Source organism: Scyliorhinus torazame, chromosome 22 (assembly GCF_047496885.1).
Source record: "Scyliorhinus torazame isolate Kashiwa2021f chromosome 22, sScyTor2.1, whole genome shotgun sequence".
Lineage (NCBI taxonomy): Eukaryota > Metazoa > Chordata > Chondrichthyes > Carcharhiniformes > Scyliorhinidae > Scyliorhinus > Scyliorhinus torazame.
In genome coordinates, this window is record NC_092728.1 from 54847688 (window position 1) to 54869409 (window position 21722).

The window sequence follows — 21722 nt, forward strand, 5'->3', positions numbered from 1 at the left end:
AGAGGTCTTTCAGGAAGTAAGATGCAAGGTGAATAGAGGGGAACCTATAGATATGGTGCACTTAGATTACAAAAGGCATTCGATACATTGCCACACCAAAGGTTACCACAAATAATAAAGGGGTAACATTAATGTGGATTGAGGATTGGCTCACCATCAGGGACTGAGGGGGGAGTAAAAGGGGCACTTTCAGGTTGGCAAGCTGTAACTAGTGGAGTGCCATAGGGATCAGTGCTGGGGCCTCAACTATCGACAATCTAGATCAATGACTTGGATTAAGGGACCTCGTACAACTGCTAATGCTGCACGCCTCACACACACAACTTACAGCTTCCACATACATCTAATTATTCAGTTATGATTGGCAGATCACAGAGCGGCACAGTGGCACAGTGGTTAGCACTGCTGCTTCACGACGCTGAGGTCCTAGGTTCAATCTCGGCTCTGGGATACTGTCTGTGTGGAGTTTGCACATTCTCCCCGTGTTAGCATGGGTTCCCCCCCCACAACCCAAAAATGTGCAGGGAAGGTGGATTGACCACGCTAAATTACCCCTTAATTGGAAAAAATAATAATAATTGGGTACTCGAAATTTAAAAAAAATAAATGATTGGCAGATCACCCAATTACATTGCAACACTCTCACTGATGCTCTTTCGCAAGGTAAGGTCGCGCGAGGCAGGAGGAAGCAGCAGAGACCCGGGGGAGGAAATGTTACCAGGTGAGAATGCACTGATGCCATCCCAGACAGAAAGGATAGTGAGTGGGCCAGCTCAATGGAGGGCATGGCCGCAAACTGCTGCAGAGGACTGAGATGAGGAGCTTGGTGTCGCAGTGAACAGTAGAATGCTAATTGACATGCACATAGAGATGCATGGTGCAGTGACGAGCCTGGTAGAAAAATCTTTGTCGCTTTAGGGTATCCACAAGACAGTTACTAAAGGGATACACAAGGACGAATAATTTAGTTTTATCTCTATCATTGTAAGTGATGTTGGATAAAGTTGCCATGATTATTTTTCTGCAGTGTCTTTTATAAAGGAGGAGAAATGGATAGTTGCGGAATTGTGAAGCACGAGTGACAGAGGGATGACTTTTGTTAAACAAGAGTCTGATTAATCAATCCACAGATTCCTAGATATAAGCTGGGGAGTAAAACCCAAATGATTCCTTTAATTATTCACATAAAGGAGCTTCAAGATATATCTGATTAATTCTCAGATATTTATAGCCTTAACAGCATTTCATACAATCAGAGAAACTTACAGAATGGCCCACCATTTTATGCGAAAGAGCAGTCACGCTCTGACTCCGATCGCTTTTCATTCATTACACTCAAGTAAGTTTCTCACCTTCAAGTACATGTCTAAATCCCTTTTAAAATTCCTTGTGCAATCAGTCTCTACTATCTTTTCAGGTAGAATTGTTAAACATATTCCAGTTAGGTGCAGTCTTGTCTTCATCCATAAGACATCTGAAATAAATACAAAGTAGATGTCATAATTTTCTACTTGTTTACATGCCAGCATGGCATCAGATCTCCTCACTTCAGGAGGCAAAACAAATAAGATAAATTACATATCAAGCTACCTTCATGAATTTTGAGATATTATTTGCAATGCAAAACAGCAACTCTTCAATTCTAGTTTCAGAGAAATAAATTTTAAGTATTTATTCCACGCACTAGATGTGTCAGCTACATCAGTACTTTTACATCAATGTAAACTAATTTCAGAGTTGCATGAATCCAGGACTGGCACTAAGACCTGGGTCAGAAGACATGAACTGAAGAGGCATTGTACATCATAAAATGGAGGCTTTGTCTCTCGGTTCTGATGGTTCAGTAGAACACCAAAGGTTCTGAGACCCAGTTAAAAGAGGAAGATAGAGTAGAGGCACCTTGGGCAACATTCCTCGCTCAATCAAGAATGGAGTAACTAGAGACTCGTCTGATTGCTGTTTGTTGGATGTTTGTTGGACAGGTTGCCATGGTTGGTAATATAGCAGCAGTTGACATATTTCCAAGTTAATGTTTTGTACACTTCGAGATGCTTTGACATGGAGCAAGATATATTGTTACACATTTGTAAGTGGTATTACTCTACCTTGGGGAGTGTTGCAAAGTCGGAGATGCCATTTTTCAAGCAATGTTAAACGGAGGCCTTGTCTGCTCTCAGGCAGATATGAAACATTCCCGACCACTATTCATTGAAACTTTGAGAATTATCCCTCGTGTCCTGGTCAATATTTATCAATCAACTTTACTATAACAGATTATCTACTAATTATCTCATTACTAGTTATGGGATCTTGCGTGCAATTTGGCTGTTGCGTTTGCTACATTCCTAAAGCGCTTAATTATGTTAAAGGGGTACAGGAAGTACCAATGCTATGAGAGGTGCAATATCAAGGTAATGTATTTTTCACTCCTTTTTTATCATACAAAATTACGAACAGGAGCAATCAGGCTTTCTAGTTTGTTCCAACATTTCACCAAATCATGACAGACCCATATCTATTTACCGGCCTGTGATCATCTCTCTTGATACCTTCACACAACAATTTCAATTAACTTAACACCCACAGGCTTTTGTGAAAGCATATTTCAGATTTCCACTGCACTTTGTGTCAAAAAAGGTTTCCCAATCTTAAGCCTTGGTGTAATTTTAAGATTAGTCTGCACCAGAGTAAATTGTATTTCTGTATCAACTCTATTAAAATAATTTACCATTTTAAAAATCACAAATAGATCGACTTTCAATTTCTCAAACTTAAAAGGAATATACGCAAGCTACTGCAACATTTTATCATAATTTAACTCTTTAAACCCCCGCAATCACTCTGGTGACTCTGTGATGTACAACCTCTAAGATATCTAAAACATATTCCATGGGTTCAAAGCACAATGATAAAGGAATGGTATCTCACCATTAAAATCATTTTTCACGGTGTGTGGGCATTGCTGACAAGGTCAGCCCGTTCTTATTACCCTTGAACTGAGTGACTTGCCACACAGTGGCTTCACAGCGCCAGGGTCCCAGGTTTGATTCCCTGCTGGGTCACTGTCTGTGCGGAGTCTGCATGTTCTCCCCATGTCTGCGTGGGTTTCCTCCGGGTGCTCCGGTTTCCTCCTACAGTTCAAAGACATGCAGGTTAGGTGGATTGACCATACTAAATTGCCCTTAGTGTCCAAAAAGGTTAGGAGGGGTTATGGGGATAGGGTGGAAGTGAGGGCTGAAGAGGGTCGGTGCAGACTCGATGGGCCGAATGGCCTCCTTCTGCACTGTATGTTCTATGTTTTATGACAGATAAGAGTCAACCACATTGTTGTGGGTCTGGAGTCGCATGTAGGCCAGACTGGTTTCTTCTCTAAAGATCATTACTGAACAACATGGATTTACGTCAATCAACTAAGGTTTCATGGTTACTGGGATAGCTGCATTATTGGCAAATACCAGGTTTGATCAACAATAAACTCTTTATTTGAATAACTATATACAAAGTGCTGGATATACTCGTGACTTTTACAGCTCCAGGGTCGAACCTGCCCAGATATCCCCCTGGGATCCATGCACTACGGCCCCACTGTCCGACACAACAACTTAACCCTTTGAAACCTTATACTTTCAAGGGGCCGAATACAATAGTCACCATTATTGAGACTGTAGCTTTTCAATTCCAGATTGATACCTGAATTCAATTTAAAAAAATATATAATCTTTATTGTCACAAGTAGGCTTACATTAACACTGCAATGAAGTTACCGTGAAAAGTCCCTAGTCGCCACATTCCGGCGCCTGTTCAGGTACACAGAGGAAAAATTCAGACTGTTCAATTCACCTAACAAGCACACCTTTCGGAACTCATGGGAGGAAGCCAGAACACCCAGAGGAAATCCACGCAGACACAAGAAGAACATGCAAACTCCGCAGAGACAGTGACCCAAGCAGGGAATCAAACCTGGGACCCTGGTGCTGTAAAGCAACAGTGCTAACAGTAATGATATGTATATAGGCTAGCCAGTGAAGGGTTAATTATTACATCCCAGTGTAATTCAAACACTAGAGGGCACCACCAGTTCTCAGTACATATATCAGACCTCAGGGAATGCTGGGTAGTTAGCAAAGGAGAAAGCCTGAGATCAGCACAAGGAGTAGATTGGATTGGAGAGATTTAACAAGAGGATATTATTAGTGACTACTAGATTGTTGATGACTGCTGGACAGATTCAATGTTACCTTATAATTTACTATAGCTCAGTAGCATGTGCTAGCTTAATGTAATTTACCGTTATCCAATAAATTAGTTTTCTTTCAATCTAATGATTTGTGGTTTCTTTGTCATCAACTCAACGGACCAGTCTGTATCAGAAGGCAAAAGACATATTAACACCAAGGGTAATATAACATGGTACCAGCATGTCAACTGTAGCTAGTTAGATCGTTTAATGAGGATTTAGCGAAGAAAAATTAATATGCAATTTGGAATTTGAAGTACCAACCGGTTACTTTGGAACATCAAAGAATCCAGGACTGATGGACTAAGCTCAAGCTCCACGACAACTCTGGATCACCGGTAAACTTGATGTTCACTGGAGAATGTCAAACAGCAGTTTCAATTGCATTTGGATGGTTCAGATTTAAATAATGCGAGAAATGCACATAAAATAGCTCTGCTGCTAACAATGGCTGGCCCACAAGCCATCAAAATATATAACTCTTTTCAATTTGTGGCGGCTCAAGATAAAACCAAATTTGAAGTAATCATAGAAAAGTTCGATCTTTATTGCAAAATTCAGACAAATGAATGTTTTGAGCGTTTTATTTTCGATAGAAGATTGCAAAGCAAAGGTGTATCAATTGATTGCTTTGTGACTGATCTCAGACTGTTAGCTCAATCTTGTAACTTCTCCGTGTTAAATGATTCAATGATCACGGATCAAATAGTCTTCGGTATAATCAATGAAAAGTTCAGGGAATGTTTGCTGAGACAGAACGATCTCACACTTGAAAACGCGATTGAAATGTGCCGTTTACATTAATTATCCAAAAGTCGGTATAATGAATTTTTTCTCCGAGAAAAGGACGTGAAAATGAACCTCGAGGTAGAATGTGTTAAGGCAGTGTCGCAGATGAATAAAATGCACATTTCGGACAGCACCTCTCTTGCATGCGTGCATTCTAAACCTACTTATGCGCACTTCGCTAAACGATGCGAGATAGACAAAGACCAATCTGCGAATGCGCAAAGAGGTTTGGTGCATGATGACGTACACATAATGAAATGTTGAAGGTGTAGAACCGCCCACCCTCAAAACAAATGTCCTGCTCGAGGAAAGATTTGCTCACAATGTGGCAAACACAGCCACTTTGTTGCTCAGTGCAGATCCACTCACAAATTTAAATCTTCCAATTTAAATTCAAAACAGATGAATATTCGAAGTGTGGATACAAAGGAAGAAGGTTTTGAAGAAAAATGTTCCAATGATTTAGATGCTTATTCTTTGGAAGACTCATTCTTCGTAGGCATCTTTGAGAAGTATGATAGAACCACAGAAGTTTCATCACCTCTCAAGATACTTCACTCCATCAACACTGATACGGAATGGAACACAGTATTGCAAGTTAATAATCCTCCAATCAATTTTAAGCTTGATACTGGCACTTCTGCTAATTGTCTCAATAGGCTTGACTTCTCAAAGCTGAAGCAAACTCTGAAAATCAATCAATCAACTTGTCAATTGTGCGACTACATTTTAGGCCTGTCCCGTCGGCGTAAATCACAACAGGTCCTCCTTACCTGCGGGACCTGGCTCTGCGGGTGGCCTCTGGGATCCTCGGGGGTGCAGGTGGATCTGGCCGGAGGGGGTGCCCCCACGGTGGCCTGGCCCGCGATCGAGGCCCACCGATGCACGGACGGGCATGTGCCGTGGGGGCACACTTTCCCTCCTCACCGGCTGCTGTGGACCTCCGCCATGGCTGGTGCGGAGATGAACCCCCCTGCGCATGCACTGGGATGGCGCCAGCACACACTGGCGCTCCCGCGCATGCGCCAACTCGCGCCGGCCGGCGGAGGTCCTTCGGCGCCTGTTGGTGCGGCGCCAAGCCCCTTCCGTGCCGGTTAGCGCGGCGCCAACCCCGCCGGCGCCGGCCTAGCCCCTAAAGGGACGGAGCACTCCGCACCTTCCGGGCGGCCTGATGGCGGAGTGGTTCACGCCACTCCTCGACGCCGGGACCACCCGCCCTGCCGGGTAGGGGAGAATCCTGCACCAGATTTCAGATTATGGTGTGCGACCTGACAACGACAAGATTACTGCCACACAACGAATGAAAGTCCCAGGGGACAAAAAGGCCGTTTTACGATTTCTAGGTCATGTGAATTTTCCAGGAAAGTTTACAAAGAACAACAAAGAACAAAGAAATGTACACCACAGGAACAGGCCCTTCGGCCCTCCAAGCCCGTGCCGACCATGCTGCCCGACTAAACTACAATCTTCTACACTTCCTGGGTCCGTATCCTTCTATTCCCATCCTATTCATATATTTGTCAAGATGCCCCTTAAATGTCCCTATCGTCCCTGCTTCCACTACCTCCTCCGGTAGCGAGTTCCAGGCACCCACTACCCTCTGCGTAAAAAACTTGCCTCGTACATCTACTCTAAACCTTGCCCCCTCACCTTAAACCTATGCCCCCTAGTAATTGACCCCTCTACCCTGGGGAAAAGCCTCTGACTATCCACTCTGTCTATGCCCCTCATAATTTTGTATACCTCTATCAGGTCTCCCCTCAACCTCCTTCGTTCCAGTGAGAACAAACCGAGTTTATTCAACCGCTCCTCATAGCTAATGCCCTCCATACCAGGCAACATTCTGGTAAATCTCTTCTGCACCCTCTCTAAAGCCTCTACATCCTTCTGGTAGTGTGGCGACCAGAATTGAACACTATACTCCAAGTGTGGCCTAACTAAGGTTCTATACAGCTGCAACATGACTTGCCAATTCTTATACTCAATGCCCCGGCCAATGAAGGCAAGCATGCCGTATGCCTTCTTGACTACCTTCTCCACCTGTGTTGCCCCTTTCAATGATCTGTGGACCTGTACTCCTAGATCTCTTTGACTTTCAATACTCTTGAGGGTTCTACCATTCACTGTATATTCCCTACCTGCATTAGACCTTCCAAAATGCATTACCTCACATTTGTCCGGATTAAACTCCATCTGCCATCTCTCCGCCCAAGTCGCCAGACAATCTAAATCCTGCTGTATCCTCCGACAGTCCTCATCGCTATCCGCAATTCCACCAACCTTTGTGTCGTCTGCAAACTTACTAATCAGACCAGTTACATTTTCCTCCAAATCATTTATATATACTACAAAGAGCAAAGGTCCCAGCATTGATCCCTGTGGAACACCACTGGTCACAGCCCTCCAATTAGAAAAACATCCCTCCATTGCTACTCTCTGCCTTCTATGGCCTAGCCAGTTCTGTATCCACCTTGCCAGCTCACCCCTGATCCCGTGTGACTTCACCTTTTGTACTAGTCTACCATGAGGGACCTTGTCAAAGGCCTTACTGAAGTCCATATAGACAACATCTACTGCCCTACCTGCATCAATCATCTTAGTGACCTCCTCAAAAAACTCTATCAAGTTAGTGAGACACGACCTCCCCTTCACAAAACCGTGCTGCCTCTCACTAATACGTCCATTTGCTTCCAAATGGGAGTAGATCCTGTCTCGAAGAATTCTCTCCAGTAATTTCCCTACCACTGAAGTAAGGCTCACCGGCCTGTAGTTCCCGGGATTATCCTTGCTACCCTTCTTAAACAGAGGAACAACATTGGCTATTCTCCAGTCCTCCGGGATATCCCCTGAAGACAGCGAGTATCCAAAGATTTCTGTCAAGGCCTCAGCAATTTCCTCTCCAGCCTCCTTCAATATTCTGGGGTAGATCCCATCAGGCCCTGGGGACTTATCTACCTTAATATTTTTTAAGACACCCAACACCTCGTCTTTTTGGATCACAATGTGACCCAGGCTATCTACACCCCCTTCTCCAGACTCAACATCTACCAATTCCTTCTCTTTGGTGAATACTGATGCAAAGTATTCATTTAGTACCTCGCCCATTTCCCCTGGCTCCACACATAGATTCCCTTGCCTATCCTTCAGTGGGCCAACCCTTTCCCTGGCTACCCTCTTGCTTTTTATGTACGTGTAAAAAGCCTTGGGATTTTCCTTAACCCTATTTGCCAATGACTTTTTGTGACCCCTTCTAGCCCTCCTGACTCCTTGCTTAAGTTCCTTCCTACTTTCCTTATATTCCACGCAGGCTTCGTCTGTTCCCAGCCTTTTAGCCCTGACAAATGCCTCCTTTTTCTTTTTGACGAGGCCTACAATATCACTCGTCATCCAAGGTTCCCGAAAATTGCCGTATTTATCTTTCTTCCTCACAGGAACATGCCGGTCCTGTATTCCTTTCAACTGCCACTTGAAAGCCTCCCACATGTCAGATGTTGATTTGCCCTCAAACCTCCGCCCCCAATCTATGTTCTTCAGTTCCCGCCTAATATTGTTATAATTAGCCTTCCCCCAATTTAGCACATTCATCCTCGGACCACTCTTATCCTTGTCCACCAGTACTTTAAAACTTACTGAATTGTGGTCACTGTTACCGAAATGCTCCCCTACTGAAACATCTACCACCTGGCCGGGCTCATTCCCCAATACCAGGTCCAGTACCGCCCCTTCCCTAGTTGGACTGTCTACATATTGTTTTAAGAAGCCCTCCTGGATGCTCCTTACAAACTCCGCCCCGTCTAAGCCCCTGGCACTAAGTGAGTCCCAGTCAATATTGGGGAAGTTGAAGTCTCCCATCACCACAACCCTGTTGTTTTTACTCTTTTCCAAAATCTGTCTACCTATCTGCTCCTCTATCTCCCGCTGGCTGTTGGGAGGCCTGTAGTATACCCCCAACATTGTGACTGCACCCTTCTTATTCCTGATCTCTACCCATATAGCCTCACTGCCCTCTGAGGTGCCCTCTCGCAGTACAGCTGTGATATTCTCTCGAACAAGTAGCGCAACTCCACCTCCCCTTTTACATCCCCCTCTATCCCGCCTGAAACATCTAAATCCTGGAACGTTTAGCTGCCAATCCTGCCCTTCCCTCAACCAGGTCTCTGTAATGGCAACAACATCATAGTTCCAAGTACTAATCCAAGCTCTAAGTTCATCTGCCTTACCCGTAATGCTCCTTGCATTAAAACATATGCACTTCAGGCCACCAGACCCGCTGTGTTCAGCAACTTCTCCCTGTCTGCTCTGCCTCAGAGCCACACTGTCCCTATTCCCTAGTTCTCCCTCAATGCTCTCACCTTCTGACCTATTGCTCCCGTGCCCACCCCCCTGCCATACTAGTTTAAACCCAATCTCTCGTCCAGAACTACTGCTCTCAGAAATCTCATCAAGAAGTCGACCACGTTTGATTGGACCGACAATCATCACAAAGAATGGCTCGATTTAAAGTCTCAACTGACGACTGCACCTCTTCTTTCCTTCTTTGACCCAGACAGAGAGACAAAGGGTTTGACTGTTGCGAGTCAGAGCAGAATAGGAGCAGTTCTATTACAAATGGACGACAACTCGTCATGGTTACCTGTTGCCTACGCTTCCAGAGCAATGACGGCGACTGAACAACTGTACGCACGAATTGAGAAAGAATGCTTGGGTTTACTGACAGGTGTTTTAAAGTTTCATGATTATGTTTATGGTCTTCCTACCTTTACTGTTGAAACTGACCACAGACCACTTGTACATATCAAACAAAAGGATCTAAATGATATGACACCAAGATTACAGAGGATCTTGATGAAGCTTTGTAGATACGATTCAACCTCATCTATACTCCAATCAAGGACTTGATAATAGCTGACACTCTTTCACATTCAATTAATTCAGAAGACGAACCTCATGAATGTATACAGCACATAGAAGCTCAAGTGCAGCTTCGAGCTGAAACTCTTCCTGCTTCAGATGTGAAACTGAACCTCATCCGTGAAGAAACCAAGAAGGATCCATTGCTTCAAAGAGTCAAAGACCATCTCAACAATGGTTGGCCAAATGGGCATTGTTCCAAGTTCAGGAATATTCAAGCAGATTTAACAGTTGTGGATGGTTTGTTACTTCGACTTGATCGGATAGTAATAAATCTCTCCGACCCATAATTCTTAACCAGATATATTAAGGTCACCTTGGCATTGAAAAATGCAAGAGAAGAGCAAGACAAGCTGTGTGTTGGCCGGGTATCAACCGAAGCATCACTGATATGATAATTGGATGCGAAACATGTCAGAAATTTCAACCTGAACAATGCAAGGAAAAACTTCAACATGCATTGGAGACATCTCCATGGTCAAAAGTAGGGATTAATTTGTTTCGCTGCAATGGTCGTGATTATGTCTTCATGACCGACTACTATTCGAATTATCTGGAAGTCAAAGTTATATACATACCATGTATTGTAATAATATTATACATTTTTCCCTTTGTAAATAGAAAAGAAATGTTAAAAAAGGGGGATGCAATTCACCTAACAAGCACTCCTTTCGGAATTCGTGGGAGGAAATCAGAACACCCGGAGGAAACCCACGCAGACACAAGAAGAACATGCAGACTCCACAGAGACAGCGACCCAAGCCGGGAATCAAACCTGGGACCCTGGTGCTGTAAAGCAACAGTGTTAACTGTAATGATATGTTTATAGACTAGCCAGTGAAGGGTTAATTATTACATCCCAGTGTAATTCAAACACTAGAGGGCACCACCAGTTCTCAGTATATGTATCAGACCTCAGGGAATGCTGGGCAGTGAGCAAAGGAGAAAGCCTTGGAACAGCACAAGGAGTAGATTAGATTAAAGGGAGTTAACACGAGGATATTATTAGCGACTAATAGATTTTTGATTACTGCCAGACAGATTCAATATTACTTTATTATTAACTATAGCTCTGTAATTTATTGTTGCTAGTGGAAGAAATTGTTATATGTGTCAGGATTGCTATAATAAAGATGTCTCAAAGTATTGTAATAGCACAGGTCAAGGGCAAACCAGCAGGCAAGGGGTTAAACATATAGCAAGGGAAAACCAGCAAGCAAGGGGTTAAAGTCACCCTCATTGGAAATGATTTAATTATCTCACAGAGCATTTGAATAGGAAAAGGTAAACACAGGAGGTGGCAGTAAGTCTAAGGGGTCCATTGTGCAACACATTCGCACCTCTTCTAGAAGTTCAATATGTAAGCACAAACCCATGAAATTGTAAGGAAACATTGTATTCTTTAATCGTTTTCCCATTACCGGGACCAGAAAATATGCATACTGATCACTTTGTATTGTTCCGAATGATTCAGTGACTTCAATACCTGCTTGTGACTCCAACGAACTTTAAATATATATGCATGTAATTCTGACTGTGATCAGAGCTGACTTTTGCGAGCTGCAGGGTGGTCGCGGGGTCTCCTGTGTGCACACAGTTTTTCCGAATGAAACAAAGTTTTACCAACACCACGCGGTCGAGAACAGACTTTGAGGTTTTTCTTCCCTCCAACAGTTGGTGATCAAAACATGACGACCGGCGACTATGCGGCTCCAAATCGGGTGAGTGTCTTTTAATCTACCACCCATAGTTAGGGAGCAATTCCACGTTAGTCGTTGGCCGGCCGTAAGTTGCGATCTTAAAGAACAAAATGGAGGAAGAGTCTGACCGCGTGAGGTGAAGTAAAAATCGTTGGGGGAAACCGGGGTGTTGGATCGGGTCGTTAAGTTAAGGAAAACTTGCTAAGGAACTAGCTTTTGAGATTGAAGTGCCTGGTCAAAAGTAAAAACCCGTAGGACGAAATACCATGGGAGAAAGAGTTAGAAGGATCTCACCTAGTGTGAGAAAGGAGTAGCCACAGGAGTAACCGCGAGAGGGTAGAGCCACGGAGGAGGAACCCCGCAGGAGTGGTGTGTGTGTGAGAGTGAAAGGCAGAGATGGCCGGATCAGATAAAACAGGCAGCAAGAGCAAGGTAGAGCAAGATAGATGGGGGTGCCCCACGAGAGGAGCAAGGATAGAAGTGTGCGACTGGCTGAGATGGCCAGAAATGCGAAAACAGGCAATAAGACAGGGGATTTACAATGGGGACCGCAGCTGAGCAAAAGGCTTGGTGGTCGGGTCAGACCAAAAACAAATTGCGGTCCAAAGTAACAAAATAGGTTGCTCTAAATAAATTCATTTAGAAATGTGAGGAATAACCAGCAAGGTATAAGAGCAGCAGGGAGATAAAGAGACAGAAAGAGACAGAGAGACAGGCAGAGAGAGAGTCAGAGAGACCAAAACAACGGAGATATAGATTGGGAGATATGTCTTATGAGTTAAAAAAAGAGGGGAGCTAAATTAACAACTCAGAAATGGTTGGAATAAGCTTCTGACTGCATATGTGAAATAAATTTGGAAATTATTGGTTTTAAGGAATATAAGGTTAAGGAGCAGGGTAAGCTGTAAAGCAATTGTTCAAGTGCGAGCGTGATTCTGGGGTAGTGGAAAAGCCCCTGTGGCTTCAGAAGAGTTCAAACTTACTTTATATTTTTGGGAGAGAATTTACCTTTTCTTTGAGTTTTATTTACAGTTTTGCAAAAAGAAGAACGGAGACCACCGTCCTTAACATTGTGTTTTCCTTGAAATTCAAACTTTTATTGTCCAGTTGGTTGAGATGAATGAAAGTATAATGCTTTGAATTCCTTTCGTTTGAGTGGAGATCTCCGTGGGGAATGAGTGTGTGTGTTTGATAAGAATTTGTGAACTTCCTCTGGTGTTCCGCGTTTTTTTAAATGTTGTGCTTTGCAAAACGAAGTTGTACATCAATTAGGAGGTATACACGGCAGTTAAAGTGAGGTTTAAACCGGGGTAAGCATTTGAAAGTTCTTCAGAAAATCAGTAATAATGATTGTGGAAGTTATTTAGGACACAATTCTCAGGAAATAAACAAAAAGCAAAGTCAAAATGTATAAATTGGGATTTCTAAATGATTAGTTTGAACACGGCATAGTCTTGGCTGCTCTTAAAAAAAAAGGAGAGAACAAAGGGACCTAAATTGAAATGCGAAGGCGAGGCATTCTGTGTGGACTGAGTACATGTGCTCCTTTGTCAGAGGCAGCCATGGCTTACCTACATTTAAAAACTTTGTTCTGTGTGTTCCAAGTTTGTAGAGATTTAAGTATTTTCTCTGTAAACTCACTACACATCAAATTTACTGATAGGGGATTTTCATATCGCGAAGACTATGGATTTTTAACTTTATTTTAAGATTACACAGGAGGAAAGGAAGATCCCAGTAGAAAGGAAGAAAGCCATTTTAGAGATGCCCAAACCCCATGATGCACGATCAATTACGACGAGACGAGAGTAGAATGTAATTGAAGCTATATTACACAGAGATGTGTGGCCTCCTACAGCAGCTGACAAAATAGCTGCTGTTCGGAGAGCACACACATTTATACCCTGCCTACTGGGCAGAGCCAGCAGGCAGGGATCTACCCCCCGTACCTGTAGTACAGGGGCCTTACCATAACACCTACATATACAATATAATACAACAGCGGTGACGACCACATTCACCCCCTGTTAAAAATTAGTCCAGCGGGGGGGGTGGAAAACTATATACATACAGATTGGTTTTAAAATTACAGAGAAGGTTACAAATTGAGACGATCGAGCGCCTTGATCTGTCGTTGAGAGTGCCGCAGTGCTAGTGGTGACTCAGGCGTCGGCTTGGTCTTCGGTGACTCTGGGAGCGTGTCGAAATCCTCTTCATCCCCGGTTGGGAGCAAGGGGAGGACAGATTGTCCTGGAGCGGGGGCTGCGGTGGGGTGCGCCAAGGGAAGAGAGGGTGGCGCCGATGCAGTGCGGGGGTGTGTGGGCACCCAGCTGGTGCCAGTTCCCTGAGGGAGACTGTGTCTTGGCGGCCATCGGGGTACGCTACGTAGGTGTACTGCGGGTTTGCATGGAGTGGTTGTACCCTCTCAACCAACGGGTCCGCCTTGTGGAGCTGCACATGCTTGTGGAGGAGAATGGGACCTGGAGATGCCAGCCATGTTGTGAGCGAAACCCCAGAGGTGGACTTACTGGAGAAGGCAAGGAGACGTTCATGGGGGGTTTCGTTAGTCGCAGTACACAGGAGCGACCAAATGGAGTGAAGTGTGTCGGGGAGGACTTCCTGCCAGTGGGCGGCTGGGAGATTTCTGGAACGTAGGGCCAGCTGGACGGCCCTCCAGACCGTCACATTCTCCCGCTCCAACTGCCCGTTTCCCCTCGGGTTGTAGCTGGTCGTCCTGCTCAAGGCAATGCCTCTGCTGAGCAGGTACTGGCCCAGTTCATCGCTCATAAATGAGGATCCCCGGTCACTGTGGACGTAGGCGGGGAAACCGAACAGAGCGAAGATGGTGTTGAGGGCTTTGATGACGGTGGCAGACGTCATATCGGGGCATGGGACGGCGAAGGGGAATCAGGAATACTCGTCGACGCCATTAAGAAAGAACGTGTTGCGGTCGGTGGAGGGGAGGGACCCTTTGAAATCCATGCTGAGGCGTTCAAAGAGGTGGGAGGCCTTCACCAGGTGCACACGGTCTGGCCGGTAGAAGTGCGGTTTACACTCCACGCAGACCTGGCAATCTCTGGTGATAGCCTTGACTTCCTCGATGGAGTAGGGCAGATTGCGGGCCTTAATGAAGTGGTAAAAGCAGGTGACTCCTGGGTGACAGAGATCGTTGTGCAGGGTCTGGAGTCGGTCCACTTGTGCGCTGGCACATGTACCTCGGGACAGGGCATCGGGGGGCTCATTGAGTTTACCGGGGCGATACAAAATCCCGTAATTGTAGGTGGAGAGCTCGATCCTCCACCTCAAGATTTTATCGTTTTTGATCTTACCCCGCTGTGTGTTGTTAAACATGAAGGCAACCGACCGTTGGTCAGTGAGGAGAGAGAATCTCCTGCCAGCCAGGTAATGCCTCCAATGTCGCACAGCTTTAACAATCGCTTGGGCCTCCTTTTCGACGGAGGAGTGCCGAATTTCGGAGGCATGGAGGGTGCGGGAAAATAATGCCATGGGCCTGCCTGCCTGGTTGAGGGTGGCGGCCAGAGCGACGACTGATGCATCGCTCTCGAATTGGAAGGGGAGCGTCTCGTCGAGTGCGTGCATCGCGGCCTTTGCGATGTCGGCCTTGATACGGTTGAAGGCCTGGTGAGCCTCGGCCATTAGTGGGAAAGCGGTGGATTGAATGAGTGGGCGGGCCTTGTCCGCATAGTTTGGGACCCAATGGGCGCAATACGAAAAGAACCCCAGGCATCGTTTGAGAGCCGTGGGGCAGTGGGGGAGGGGGAGTTCCATGAGGGGGCGCATGCGGTCGGGGTCGGGCCCTAGAACTCCATTCTGAACCCATAGCCGAGGATGGCTAATTCAGTTTGTGCTGAACGCACACATCTCCTTGTAGGTTAGGTTGAGGAGTGTGGCGGTGTGGAGACATTTGGAAAGGTTAGCGTCGTGGTCCTGCTGGTCGTGGTCGCAGATGGTGACATTGTCCAGGTACGGGAAAGTGGCCCACAGCCTGTACTGGTCAACCATTTGGTCCATCTCCCGTTGGAAGACCGAGACCCCATTGGTGACGCCGAAGGGAACTGTAAGGAAATGGTAAAGGCAGCAGTCTGCTTCAAACGCATTGTATGGGCGGTCCGCCTTACGGATGGGGAGCTGGTGGTAGGCAGATTTGAGGTCCACTACTGAGAAGACCCGGTACTGTGCAATTTGGTTGGCCATATCAGATATGCGTGGGAGGGGTTACGCGTCGAGCTGCGTATACTGATTGATGGTCTGACTATAGTCAACGAACATCCTGTTTTTCTCCCCGGTTTTCACCACTACCACTTGGGCTCTCCTGGGGCTGTTGCTGGCCTCGATGATACCTGCCCATGGCAGCCGCTGGACCTCAGACCTGATGAAGGTCCTGTCCTGGGCGCTGTACCGTCTGCTCCTGGTGGCGACGGATTTGCAATCCGGGGTGAGGTTTGCAAACTGGGAAGGCGGTCGACCTTAAGGGTCGCGAGGCCGCAAACAGTAAGGGGTGGTAGTAGCCCGCCAAATTTCAGGGTTAGACTCTGGAGGTTACACTGGAAGTCCAGGCCGAGTAGCAGGGCAGCGCAGAAGTTGGGGAGGACGTAGAGCCGGAAGCCACTGAACTCTACGCCCTGGACGGTGAGGGCGGTGGTGCAGTACCCCTGGATCGCCACGGAGTGGGATCCGGAGGCCAAGGAGATTCTTTGGTTAGCGGGGTGTACCACGAGGGAGCAGCATCTTACTGTTTCGGGGTGGATGAAGCTCTCAGTGCTCCCGAAGTCCAGAAGGCAGGATATCTCGTGCCCGTTGACCTTCACCTTTGTCGAAGCGGTCGCGGGTTTGGGGACTACTACTGTAGGGCCTTTGTGTATAAGTACTCAGAGCTTGAGGGGATGCTGCAAGCACTGACCCCAGGGGGGTATGCAGTCCCGAGAGCAGGTAGAATGGGGACCGTGGCAGGATTCCGCTTGAAAGAAAAAAAAATGATTAAAACATGCCCTCACGTTATATTGGGATCGTGGAGAGGGGCATTGCGGCAGTTAGGGGCCAGAAACACGGGGACCGAATGTGACCAGTATCAGGAGGTAGTAAACCAGTATGTTCAACAAAAAAAAAATTGTCTTATTATAAACAGTCAGAGCTGTGTGCTGAAAATTATTTTGAAACTAACGCGGTGAAATTGACACGGCACAGCTCCACCGGGATCCTCGTGCCCGAAGACTCACAAGACAGTCACTTGCGGGATAAATAATGTTTAAATATTCGAGATGAAGTAAATAAGAACTGTATTCAGAGAAGAAAAAAATCTGGGGCGTCATTCTCCGACCCCCCGCCGGAACGGAGAATGGCCGTAGGCCGCCGTGAATCCCGCCCCCGCCCCCGCCGAAGTCTCCGGTACCGGAGATTGGGCGGGGGCGGGAATCGGGCCGCGCCGATTGGCGGGACCCCCCGTTCAATTCTCCGGCCCGGATGGGCCGAAATCCCGCCCAGAAATTGCCTGGTCCCGCCGGCGTAAATCAAACCTGGTATTTACCGGCGGGTCCAGGCGGCGTGGGCGGGCTCCGGGGTCCTGGGGGGGGGGCGCGGGGCGATCTGACCCCAGGGGGTGCCCCCACGGTGGCCCGGCCCGCGATCGGGGCCCACCGATCCGCGGGCGGGCCTGTGCCGTGGGGGCACTCTTTCCCTTCCGCCTCCGCCACGGCCTCCACCATGGCGGAGGCGGAAGAGACTCTCCCCACTGCACATGCGCGGGAAACTGACAGCGGCCGCTGACGCTCCCGCGCATGCGCAGCATTTCCGCGCCAGCTGGCGGGGCAACAAACGCCATTTCCGCCAGCTGGCGGGGCGGAAATCCCTCCGGCGTCGGCCTAGCCCCTCAATGTTGGGGCTAGGCCGCCAAAGATGCGGAGCATTCTGCACCTTTGGGCCGGCGCGATGCCCGTCTGATTGGCGCCGTCTTTGGCGCAGTCGGCGGACATCCCGCCGTTGGGGGAGAATTTCGCCCCGGTGTGAAGAAAAACCATTCGGTAGCTGCACAGTTTATAAAACAAACCTTCGTAAAAGCCTTAGCTTGGGGATAGCGCCCATTAAGGGAGATAACAAGATGAAGCAAATCTGAAGGTGCTGGTGGTGGAAGAGGTTTAAAAGAGATAGCCAGAATCAAGCAGCGCATAGCCTGTGCCCATTGCGTGCCAGGGGGCGCCGAAGTTTGCAACGCAAGGGAAAAAGGTATTTAAGTTTATCAGACTCCTGGCTAACAGCTGCACAGCAGAACAGGTGAGGTGATGGACATGCAGAGAATTAAAGATTGCGAAAAAGAAACGGATTGCATCCGCAGTCAGACCCCAAGGACAGGGGACAGAGTCATGATTAAGGTACTTCCAGAAAGGGCATGCTTACAGCCTGGGACCGCATGGAGCGATTGTTGCAGGGGATACATGTGCCTTAATTGAAATGAAAGGCACGCCAAAGTGGAAGCATTATACTCAAATTAAAATATACAAGTAACCAAAGGAGGTCTAATGTCCCCCGGTTATGAAGGATTCATACCATCTTTTGTTACAGATTCCTGCTTCCGTGGATACGCCTAGGACAGACCTGGGAGGCACCCACGGTATTCATCAGCGACCACACATGCTTGCACCCGGGGCAATATATGCAACTCCCCACAGAAGGAACATGGGAATGGATAAAGAAACTGACCACGTGGATCTCGGAGAGGGTCACACCGGACAGCCATGGAACCCAAGTGATCACGACCGTATGGGGAAGGACGGTGGCAGAGCACACTTGGGACTAAAAGCTGAACTGGACACTGAAGGACATTTGCTCATAAAGGGGATTTATGATGTACACACGGGGTTTGGGAATGTGGGGATATACATGCAATATAACAGGATCACAAGGGGAAGCTGGGGTATTTGGTCCATATTTAAATATAACATCTGGATGGGGAGTCTGCCCCACTTTGTGTGGGAGCCTGGCCTTGGAAGGTTGTACTGTCAGGGATATTGCACACATGTGATAGACAGATTAGGATGTAAAGATGTAAGATGCTACAATCTCAGCACTTGTGGATCTCAAAAGCCCACAAAATGCCCCCATATGTTTGAACTCCCCCCGGACGGGTTAGTTAGGATTGGGCCGCCAAAATTATTACTACATGATGTCACCATGGTGTCGCTAGAAGTCACATATAACGTTACAAGGTTATTGGCCGTTTTGCGCTCCAAATGCTGTGATCACTCGAGTGCTATAATTTGGTCAGAGACCAGACTGCAGGAAGCCATAGACGACTATACCTACAGGATCGCCCCTGAATCAAAGTTATACAGGCGCAGCAAATGCAGTATCCTAGGGGACATTGGTGGGTTGTTTGGCAGCGCAAATTCTGTTATGAATTCAGCACAGTTAGCGGAGGCCAACAGTTATGCCTCCTGGGTAGCAGCTGAAGTAGGAAAGGGACTGCAGTACGGAGCTTATGGGACTGAATATGCACTGACTGCCATAAACCTACAAGGAGAAAGGCTAGTGTGAGTCTTAGATATGCTATCAGCAGGAATAATTAACATCACAGAAGAGCAAGCGAAAGGCAGGGCTTGCGATACATTGGCAAGGGATGCAATTGACGGTATCAAAGCTGACTTACGATTTGGAACCATCCCGCGGCATCTGTTCACCTCCCTACACAGGCTAAATCTCTTAAATTTTCATAGGGACAGGCATGAGCTTGTGATCACCAGGCCAGGCGACGAACCAATTGATGGAGGGATGAGATTCATAATGGCGGTCCCTCAGGAAAGTCAAACAAAGGGCACCTTTGAGGACAGTTACAGGTTTGAATCCCTGGGGACAGTACAGCAGGGTTGGGTCTATCGAACTGGATCCAGGGGGTACATTGCACACAGCGAAGGTTTGACATACATACGTACTGCGGAGTGCTGTTCAGAATCAATACACTATATCGTGTGTGCATGTAAAACTCTCGAGCCCCTGTCTAATACCAGCAAAGTGATGGTCAACATTCTGCCTTTACGGGAAGCCTTCAAAGCTATGCAGGTGGGGCCAACACAGTGGTGCTTCACAACACCGGAGACGGAGATCATCGCAGGGAGTTTACTCTGTGGTAGCAGCCATAGGTTCTGTTTGCAAGTCACAGACTCATTGACAGTGGGAGAATTTCACCTGCTAGGTAGCACATCAGGGTATTTATTCGGAGCCTGGTGGGACGATTGCCTGTACATTGACAAGGCACTGGGCAGTATAATTCATGAGGCAATGAAACGTGTCACAGAATTAACCCAAAATTATACCAGGCAGTCTGCAGAACAAACTAGCAAGGGAACAATTCAGGAGAACTTAGCGCTCCAGACTGCCATCAAGATAGGACTCTCAGGGGCACACCACTGGTGGGACATATTCGGAGGGGGTTGTTCAGCAGGCATATGGGAGACAGTGAGGTTAGGGATAAGCCTGGGGACATGTGCTGTACTGATATGGGCAACAGTTATGTGCTGCAACCAAAGAAAGGCAGGGGAAAGGCCAATTGCCCCTCAGTACATCCCAATGGCATTCGCCCGAGATGGGGGAGGGGAGGAGAAAGGAGTAGCTGGAATTTACAGCCATGTTGTTTAGGACATGTTCCGTGGAATCGGAGGGCTGGCCACCCGATAGGATCAGGTGCAGTCGGTGTCTTCAACAAATAAGTAAAACGGTAGGAAGTCACCCATGGGCGAGCAGGCATTATAAAACCACAAGGTAGCTATAAAATATAACATCTCACAGAGCATTTGAATATGAAAAGGGAAACACAGGAGGCCCCAGTAAGTCTGAGGGATCCATTGTCCAACACATTCACAACTCTTCTGGAAGTTAAATATGTTAAGCACAAACCCATGAGATTGTAAGGAAACATTGTATTCTTTAATCGTTTTCCCATTATGGGGACCAGAAAATATGCATACTGATCACTTTATATTGTTCCAAATGATTCAGTGACGTCACTACCTGCTTGTGACTCCGAAGAACTTTAAATATATATGCATATAATTCTGACTATGATCAGAGCTAATTTTTGCGAGCTGCAGGGTGGTCGCAGGGTCTGTCTCTCCTGTGTGCACACAGATTTTCCAAATTAAACAAAGTTTTACCAATACCACATGGTCAAGAACAGACTTTGAGGTTTTTCTTCCCTCCAACAATCGTTATCCAATAAATGAGTTTTGTTTTAATCTAATGATTGGTGGTTTCATTGTCATCAACTCAATGGATCATTCTGGATCAAAAGGCAAAGAACAACAATATTGATGCAATCATCAATTCACTCGAGACGGGAGTAGAAGTTAACTGTGGCTTTAATCAACTTTGAACAGTGCCTGCCTGCGACTGATCCAATACTGAGAACCGCCTACAGGTCCACTGCTCTTTATACCTCCCTTCAAGGGGAGGAGCCATGGGCGGAGCCCATACAGGCCCCAACATGTTCCCCTATGGATAATGCCATACAATGGCCCATAGGAGGAGTCCACAAGGGCAACAGCATAGCACAGATACAGATACAAGGGCAACAGCACAGATACAAATACAATGGTGGATTATTGGCATGATACATTCACCACAGATATATTACCACCAAAGGTAATGTAACACTAACCACTGTGTTACCAGGGGATTTGAATCCTTTTCCCCCAGAAGGTCTGGGGCTAGCCCAGTGACATTACCACTTCACAACCATGTCCCGCTGTACAACGCAATGCCCTTGAGATAAAGGTTAATATTCAGTTAGCTTAACTGGGACAGATGCAAGGAACATTCTTTGAAGAAGCAAATGGTCCAATGTTTCAGGCGTAATTTTTGTGTATTTAAATGTAGTGAGATGATTGTCCTCTTTCGTCTTCACTAATATTAGACATTCAACTGAGGTCCGTGTGCAGGTTTGTGCACATGCAGTGGCCCACCATTAACTCAGCATTATCTGCTGCACATCAGGTAACAGTGTCATAATGCCTTAGGGAAGAGATCATGTACAATGAAGTCAGCTTCACTTGCTGTCCCAGGGAGATACCCGACCCTTC

The 21722-nt window shown here is 46.7% G+C and overlaps 1 protein-coding gene across 2 annotated transcripts; it reads left to right on the forward strand.

Moving 5' to 3' along the window:
- Positions 1 to 11431: 11431 nt before the first annotated feature.
- On the forward strand, positions 11432 to 20862 carry LOC140398812 (uncharacterized). 2 transcript variants are annotated; one of them, XM_072487780.1, is made up of 2 exons: positions 11432 to 11658; positions 18214 to 20862. In XM_072487780.1, exon 2 carries the CDS (start codon positions 19195 to 19197, stop codon positions 20281 to 20283), a length of 1089 nt encoding a protein of 362 aa, XP_072343881.1. In that variant the 5' UTR covers positions 11432 to 11658; positions 18214 to 19194; the 3' UTR covers positions 20284 to 20862. Both variants share the same exon structure in this region, with proteins under 2 accessions (XP_072343881.1, XP_072343882.1).
- Positions 20863 to 21722: the final 860 nt, after the last annotated feature.

What these genes read in the sequence shown, in the direction of transcription:
- LOC140398812 (XM_072487780.1), top strand. Translation starts at nt 19,195, where the DNA reads ATGCTATCAGCAGGAATAATTAACATCACAGAAGAGCAAGCGAAAGGC.